The 8,693-nt window shown below is 35.8% G+C and overlaps 1 protein-coding gene and 1 long non-coding RNA gene across 2 annotated transcripts; both read left to right on the forward strand.

Annotated features, from left to right (window-relative positions):
* Positions 1–4,593: 4,593 nt before the first annotated feature.
* On the forward strand, positions 4,594–5,134 carry LOC121630192. The gene is made up of 4 exons (XR_006008486.1): positions 4,594–4,628; positions 4,733–4,836; positions 4,924–4,966; positions 5,080–5,134. It is a non-coding gene; the product is annotated as an uncharacterized LOC121630192 (long non-coding RNA).
* Positions 5,135–5,172: 38 nt separating this feature from the next.
* Positions 5,173–8,031, forward strand: LOC121629814. Its single transcript, XM_041969611.1, has 10 exons — positions 5,173–5,180; positions 5,222–5,403; positions 5,556–5,623; positions 5,797–5,862; positions 5,998–6,144; positions 6,253–6,285; positions 6,394–6,513; positions 6,641–6,830; positions 6,970–7,023; positions 7,453–8,031. Exons 1-8 carry the CDS (start codon positions 5,173–5,175, stop codon positions 6,698–6,700), a joined length of 684 nt encoding a protein of 227 aa, XP_041825545.1. The 3' UTR covers positions 6,701–6,830; positions 6,970–7,023; positions 7,453–8,031.
* Positions 8,032–8,693: the final 662 nt, after the last annotated feature.

Genomic DNA, 8,693 nt, shown 5'->3' on the forward strand with positions numbered 1-8,693 from the left:
TTCTTGCACTGTTAAGACCGTCACACCGCAATGCATTGTGGTATAATTCTTCCCGGTCTTGTGTTGACAAGGATCATAACTCTGATTGGATGACGTTCGGATTTTTGAAAGATGCACTTTTCGTTCGGACATTTTGTGTGTCTGTAAACGAGGCTCGGTCTTTTCAGCTCAGCTTCTGATCAGACAATACGTCTAGTTCACAGCAGACTGAAAAACTTTGCCTTCTTGTGGATTTATCCAGCAAACTTCGAACTTTTCGATCCAGGACACCTTCCTCAGCTTCTCGGACGTGTTTGTGGCTTTGCTTGGTAAGTTTAAGATTTTTATTAATGGAAAAGAAACTTTTTTCTACACCGTGTTAGCTTACAGCAGGTCGAAGTGGATTAATGTGACGTGTAACCTGTTAAATACTCTGCATTAAAATGATAGTTTATCATTATTATTATTAGTTAAAGTGAGCTAAAATAATAATGTCTTAACACTACTGTCCAAAGCAATCGAATATTTAGTAAAAGAAATGCCTCCCCAGGATGGATATTTAAGAGAAGCAAAGATAGCTGGTTAGCTGGTGTTATGTCTTTTTTTTTTAGGATCATGTTTCTGCTTGCTGGTTTATTGCGGTGTGTGTTTCTGATTTAAGCTCCGTATTTGCTAAACATTTAATGCCGTTTTTACTGTGATAATGGGGTGATTCCCTCTCCTAAAATACTTGATCATGATAGTTAGACTTACATTAGTGAGGTGTGACATACAAGTTCGTGGTTCGATCATTCTGTGTTACATGTATTACTCAGTGGCAATATAATTAAATTAGGAATTTGCCACTTCTGATTTATGGAGGATGTAAAGTGACACAATGAATTATTTAAATATATCATTCAATAATTACTTAAATGTGTCATTATATAATAAAAATGATAATGAAATACATAAATGTGTTATTAAATAATGAAAATGATAATTAAACACATAAATGTGTTATTAAATGTATGATTAATTAATTAAAATCCAACTAAATATATGTAAAAACATATAATTATTTCACTATTTAATTAATTATTTCTCTATTTTATTATTTCACTATTTAATTAATTATTTCTGTACTTCATTATGTCTCTGGTGTTACGTCTGGTGTGACATCTTTTTTTTAGGATCATGTTTCTGCTTGCTGGTTTATTGCGGTGTGTTTCTGATTTAAGCTCCTTATTTGCTAAACATTTAATGCCGTTTTTACTGTGATAATGGGGTGATTCCCTCGCCTAAAATACTTTATCATGATAGTTAGACTTACATCAGTGAGGTGTGACACACAAGTTCGTGGTTCGATCATTCTGTGTTACAAGTTTTACTCAGTGGCCATAATTTAATTATGAATTTGCCACTTCTGATTTATGGAGGACGTAAAGTGACACAATGAACTAATTAAATATACCTTTCAATAATTACTTAAATGTGTCCGCCACGGTTTTCCTCCCTGGTTGGCCGCCATATTTTTCCCCTGGCGGACTGCGCATGTGCAGTCTCAGCAAAGATAAAAAAAAAAGGAGACGATGTCTCACTCTGTATTTTTTTTCCCCCTCTTTGGGCGTGTGCATTGTGCAACTCTCAGCAGAGATAGGATTCGAAGACGATGTCTCACTCTGTATTTTTTTTTTTCTGCCGACAATAGTCGACGGCTAAATTGTCGACTATTTTTATTGTCGACTATTGTCGACAACGTCGACTAATCGTTGCGGCCCTAAATGAAATACATACATGTGTTATTAAATGTATCATTAATTAATTAAAATACAAATGACTATATGTAAAAGCATATTATTTCACTATTTACTTAATTATTTCACTATTTCATTAATTATTTCTCTATTTCATTATTTCACTATTTAATTGTGAAATAATTAATTAAATAGATAAATAATTAATTAAATAGTGAAATAATGAAATAGAGAAATAATTAATTAAATAGTAAAGTAATTATAAATGTTTTTACATATATTCATTTGTATTTTAATTAATTAATGATATATTGAAAAACACATTTAAGTATCTCATTATCATTTTAATTATTTAATAACACATTTATGTATTTCATTATCATTGTAATTATTTAATGACACGTTTAAGTAATTATTGGATGATATATTTATTCAATTCATTGTGTCACTTTACGTCCTCCATACTGATTATGCTCCTTTTTCATTATCCATAAATGTGTGTGAACTAGCTTCTCTTTGGTCTTGTGGAGTCCCACATCATTCAATGACAGAGTTTTTCTTGATAGAGGCAGAAATATGTCTTTTGCAATTTACGCAGGCTCTAAAATGTCTGTGTTATACCATTCTGATTCTGTTTTTTTTGTGCTTATATGTATATTTATTTTTTATCTATGTAATTATTTTACTATTAAATTAATTAGTGAAATAATTAATTAAATATAGAAATAATGAAATAGAGAAATAATTAAATAGTGAAACAATGAAATAGAGAAATAATTAATTAAATGGATAAATAATCAATTAGTAAAATAATTATAAATGTATTTACATATATTGAATTGTATTTTTGATTAATTAATGATACATTTAATAACACATTTATGTATTATCATTGTAATTATTTAATGACACGTTTAAGTAATTATTGGATGATATATTTAATTAATTCATTGTGTGACTTTACGTCCTCCATACTGATTATGCTTCTTTTTCATTATCAATAAATGTGTGTGAACTAGCTTCTCTTTGGTCTTGTGGAGTCCCACATCATTCAATGACAAAGTTTTTATTGATAGAGACAGAAATATGTCTTTTGCAATTTACGCAGGCTCTAAAATGTCTGTGTTATACCATTCTGATTCTGGTTTTTTGTGCTTATATTTATATTTTTATCTATGTAATTATTTTAATATTAAATGAATTAGTGAATTAATTAAATAGTAAAATAATTAAATAGATAAATAATTAATTAAATAGTAAAATAGTAAATTAGATAAATCATTAATTAAATATTAAAATAATGAAATGGATAAATAATTAAATAGTGAAATAATGAAATAGAGAAATAAATAATTAAATAGTGAAATAGTTAATTAAATGGATAGATAATTAATTAGTAAAATAATTATAAATGTTTTTATATTCATTTGTATTTTAATTAATTAATGATACATTTAAAAACACAATTATGTATTTCATTATCATTGTAATTATTTAATGACACGTTTAAGTAATTATTGGATGATATATTTAATTAATTCATTGTGTCACTTTACGTCCTCCATACTGATTATACTCCTTTTTCATTATCAATAAATGTGTGTGAACTAGCTTCTCTTTGGTCTTGTGGAGTCCCACATCATTCAATGACAAAGTTTTTATTGATAGAGGCAGAAATATGTCTTTTGCAATTTACGCAGGCTCTAAAATGTCTGTGTTATACCATTCTGATTCTGGTTTTTTGTGCTTATATGTATATTTATTTTATTTTATTTTTTATTTTTATCGATATGCTTTTTTCCTTTATTGTCCAGCCCTAATATATATATATATATATATATATATACATATATATATATATATATATATATATATGGGGGGGGGAATGGAAAAGGGAATCACCTTTTTAAATCTAAGATTTGAAATGGAATTTTTAAGCAGATTTAGGAATTATTTAATTCTCCTGTTAGAAATTGCATTTGAAAATACATTTACAAATCACAGTATTTAATAATGAATATTTCAATGTCCAATTCCTTGTTAATATTTTAATTTGAAATGTGTAGAAATTCCAAAACACTTTTCAAATTGATGTTTTTATTGTATAAATTAAATTTTTTAATTTAAAATTATATGAATTAATCTATTTTCTTTTTTTTTTTTTTTTTTTTTTTCCAATTTATCACTTCTTATGAAAATGCTGTATTGCATTTTCTATCACCCTACTGATCTTCTATAGGATTCAGCCTTGAATCATTCTTGGGACACTTATCAATCTGGCGAGCTGTGGCAGCAGCCTGGGTTACACACAAATGCAACATTAATATAATCTATTATGCTTTGTTTCTACATCAATGCAGTTTCATCCATTCCTGCATCTCCATGTATCGTAGAAACAATAGGTTCAACACTCTTACTGTTCTTGTTTTGACATCTTTTGTAATTCACATGTCTGTCGTATTTGGAGAGGGGTATGGCTTGATGATAGAACATGCCTGGGTCTCTGTTTGTAGTCTGTAGTTTTAAGCTACATGATGGACTGTGAAGATGCACAACCCTATTGCGCAATAGCATAAAATGGCCAGACCAACACTTAAAATATATATTTTTAAATGTTTTGGTAATTATCAATATCTATCATGTGTACATATATATATATATATATATATATGTAGTCTAACTTATTTTGTCTCTCTTTTCCAGTACTTGTGTAAGATTGTTTGTGTGAGTGCCTGTCCCTCTGTTGGGTGTGTGTGTGCGTGTAAGCCAGGGTGCGCGTGTGTGTGGGTTGTTTTTTTTTTCTAGAGATGCCGAGGAAGAAGAACTTCAGGATTTCCCAGGCAGCGAGGAGGAGCGCTGCGGACAGACTGACCCTTGATGTTTCTCCTCAGCTTCCCATGGACCGCTGTGCACGTATGTATCCAAGCATTTTTATTTAGTTGTGATTCAGTGATTGACAATCAAGTGTGCACATATTCTGTGATTGTACTGATGTGTTTTTTTCTGTATGTCTGTAGCGCATGGCACTGGGCACCGGCACAAGGTGAAGAGGTGGGAGGTGTCGGTGCTCACCGGGCGGCAGCACAAGTTGGTTCTTCCGTCGGAGTCCCACGGCAAAAAGGTAATGCTGTGTTTGAAATATACTAACGTAATAAAAACCCAAGTGAACAATACATGGTGCTAAAAATACCAACATCTTTTCATTCAGGTGGTTTTTGCTATTGGTGACTCCCATCTTCGAAGCCTTGCAGGTATTTACCTATATTTTTATGTTCAATAAAGTATTAATGTACTGTATTAATGTATTTTATAAAATGTTACACAGACACAAAGAAATACAGTAGAAACTTTCTTTGTCTTTTAGATGGCATCGTGCGGTTGCCTGAGGGTCGTCTGGCGTGGGGGTTCATGTCAACGCCTGGGGCAAGCGCCACCGAGTTGAGAACTGAGGTGCTTCATGCTGAGGTGCCTCAGGATCCCGACTTGGTGTGCGTCTTGGCTCCGAGCAATGACTTGACCGCCAAGCACACCATCGGTCGTGCGGCTGCAGACTTCCAGCGGTACCTAGCCACCGTCTGCAGTCGCTGGCCGAAGGTGTGTGTGCTGGACTTTCCTCCGAGGTTGACCGTTGAGGACTCCCTGCAAGAGCTCTACCGCCAGGAGTTCCACCGGGTGGCAGCCCGCATGGGTACGTGAAAATATGTGCCTGCACTGTTGCATGTTTATCGCAGATTACATCAGAAATATGGCTGTAGTTTATCTTCAGTGTAGTGGTATATAGATGTATAAATTCTGTTGTTTTACAAGCATAAAGAGCTCTGCTATGTGTTTTTGTTAAAGCTGTGAAGTACTTCCACATCGCGGACCACTTCCCCCGGCAGTGTCTCAACCTGTGGAGTCGCGATGGTGTAAGTAGATCATTTGTCTTGACAAGGTTTGATGCCCTCGTGTTCATGTCAGAGGCTGAGAGGGAATCCAGGACCTTCTGATCTTGAGATGATAGACTATCTGAATAGAGCTGTGTATATCTAGTGAGAGATTTTGTGGAAAAAGTTACATTTCATGAATGTCGTCCTCCTAGGTCCACCTGAGTGATGACGTCGGAATGGAGATCTTCGCCCAACTGCTGTGGACGGTTGCTTACACGGTTGTTCTTTTAATTTTTAACAGTTAAATCGTCTTATGAAATATATGCAAGCATTCACTTGATGTAATTTTGGCTGCTGACCAAGTGTGGAAAAGGCATATTGTTTATGGTTCTGTCTTTATTTTTTGATTGAAGCAACTGGAGACCGTGCCGCCAGCCCCGCCGGTGTGTCGTCCATCCCCACCTTCTCGCTTCACTCCCCGTGTGGTTGTGAAGGGAGAGGTGAGGGTGCGTCGCAGCCCTGGGCCCGAGGAGTGGACTGTCGTTGGTCCGAGCGGCAAGGTAATAATATGGCAAGAAATGTCAAAGCTGTCAGACTCACATTTGATTGATTTTTCACAGACCAAAATCCCCTTTGTTTATTTTTTCTATATATTCTTTCTCTTTCAGTCCTCTGGAGGATGCAGTGCAGTTCAGCGGGAGGTTCGTATGATATTTGTATAGAAAAACATGAAGTGTAATATTTGCTGGAAGTTAAATGGTTAAAGCAGGAAAGTCAACGTTTGTGTATATCTGTTTCTGTATTTCTAGCCGGCTGGCATCCCCCTGAATCCTGTGCTGTTCAGCAGTGAGATGTTGGAGGAGATGGAGAAGGTTTCTCCATCAAATCTGACATCTCCTGCTGACTTCGCTGGTGTTTCACCGCCAAAGGTAAATTGCATCCAGACAAACATGTGTTTAGGGGTTATCATAAAATGTTTTATTCTGAAAGTCTAAATGATTAACGATAGACTTCTATAACGCAAAATGTGTTCTGTGTCCATATCATTTTGGACAGACGCTGCGTGTGAAACACCACTCCAAGAGGACTCGAAGGGTAAGTAGATTTTGGAAATAAATCTTTGTATTTATTATTTTTCCTGTGTTTGTGAAGTGAAATAAACTTTGTTTTCGTTTCTTTTCTATTTGAGACTGCATCCAGCCGAGGGATTTCTTCTGACTCCAAGGCCGCTCTGGAGTCGAAGAAGGTAAGAAATGTAATTGTGCTTAAGATTTGTGTATTTTTATGTGCGTGTGTGTGTATATGTGTATATATATGTATACATGTATCATATATATATGTATGTATCATCTCTGAAGATGTGTTTTTGCAATTTCTGTCTTGAGGTCGGGGCAACGTCCAGGCATCCGGTCCCTTCTGGCCGCACTGACGAGAGGACGGTGAGTACCATTTACATGAACAATATCTGTAAAGTATATATTATTTGTTAATAAAGGAAAAAACACATTTTTCATGTATTTAGGGCAGGGGTGGCCAACGTCGGTCCTCAAGAGCCACAATCCTGCAGGTTTTACATACATCCCTGCACCAACACACCTGACTCAAATTAAATGAATCCTACAGCCTAAAAGGATCTGCACAATGACTCATTAGTTTAAGTCAGGTGTGTTGGTGCAGGGATGCATGTAAAACCGGTCTCGAGGACCGACGTTGGCCACCCCTGGTTTAGGGGTTTTGCTAAATTGTTTTAAAGTATCAATTTTGCACATACTCAGCATGACAGAGAACAAATGTCAGTGCACAGACAGCAGTTTATTACACATGACAGTGATTAGAGGCCATTGCATGTTGATATCCTTTATGGTTAGGTTGAGACAACACAGAGCCCGGGTGTGTTGTCTTCTACTGATGAAGATGAGGCAACTACTGCGAAGGTAAGTGAGGTGAGTATGGGTAATGTTGATGTTGTTAGGGGTTCAGTTCACCAGGGGCACAGTCGGTTTAGGAATCCGGGAGTTCAGTGTATGGCGATAGGGTTGGTTAGTTTGGCCAGACATATGGTGTCTAGTGTGTTGAATTGGAAGACAGAAGATTTAGATTTAGCTCTGTGGTTAGGAGATCAGCTCTATACACATCTGAAGGACCATGGTCTAATTCCTCCAGGAGAAGACTTTTTGATGATCCCAGAGTTGCCGAAAGAGCACGTTTTATACTGGCAGAACTTTAAGTTTGCGTTCCCCGAGACTGTCAGTGGTGATGTCACTGTGACTGAAGGAGAGTTCATTGAGTGTGGAGCATTTGTGACTCTAGAACATGGGCTGGAAAGGATGTTATCTCAGTACCAGACATGTCTTTTGACCTTGTGTTCAAATACATGTGCTGTAATTTCTGCTAGTGGTAGGTTTGCTGTAGTTGATTCTCATTCACGCAGTGCTACTGGCATGGTGGATGTTAATGGTACCAGTGTAGTTTTGTACTTTGGTTCCATAAGGGAAGTGTTTGATCACTTTAGTTGTTTGGCAGTGATGTTTGGTGGTAGTAGCAAGCCTTTTGAAATAAATGGCGTTGATGTCAGTAGGGAGTGTGATGTGTCGAGTAGCTTATTTGTTGGTGAATCTGATGATGGCAATAAGCAACGTGCAAAACGTCAGCTGTCAGCAGATTGTGATGAAGTTGGCCTTTCCAGCCCATCTAAACATACGCCAAAGAAAGGTCGTATTAATGATTCGATGGTTGTTTCAGATGACGAGTTTGCTGTTGAGGAACAGGTTCTGTTAAGTCGGCAGGTTAGTTCAGATGTGGAAGTAGTCAGTGAAGGACATGAAAAGCTAATGTTTAACCCTCTCTGTGAAAATACTTGTCAAAGTTTATGTACCAAATTAAATATAGAGTATGAAAGTGTAAATAGCACAGCGTCTAGTCGTGTCGGTGAATTAGGTCTTCCGTGCCAAAATAGAGACATAGTTGCTGATGGTAGCTGCTATTTTAGGGCCGTTTCTCAGGCAGTGAGTGGCACACAAAAGCATCACATCAAAATTAGGAGAGCGGTTGTGAAATATTTAGTGAAAAATGATTTAAAATATGAAAGTAGTTTGAGAGAAGGTTATTC

Source organism: Melanotaenia boesemani, chromosome 19 (assembly GCF_017639745.1).
Source record: "Melanotaenia boesemani isolate fMelBoe1 chromosome 19, fMelBoe1.pri, whole genome shotgun sequence".
NCBI lineage: Eukaryota > Metazoa > Chordata > Actinopteri > Atheriniformes > Melanotaeniidae > Melanotaenia > Melanotaenia boesemani.

Excerpts from the sequence above, each read along its gene's own strand:
- LOC121629814 (XM_041969611.1), top strand. Across the intron at positions 5,404-5,555 it reads CCGGGTGGCAGCCCGCATGG|CTGTGAAGTACTTCCACATC; the intron begins GTACGTGAAAAT and ends TTTTTGTTAAAG. Across the intron at positions 5,624-5,796 it reads ACCTGTGGAGTCGCGATGGT|GTCCACCTGAGTGATGACGT; the intron begins GTAAGTAGATCA and ends TCGTCCTCCTAG.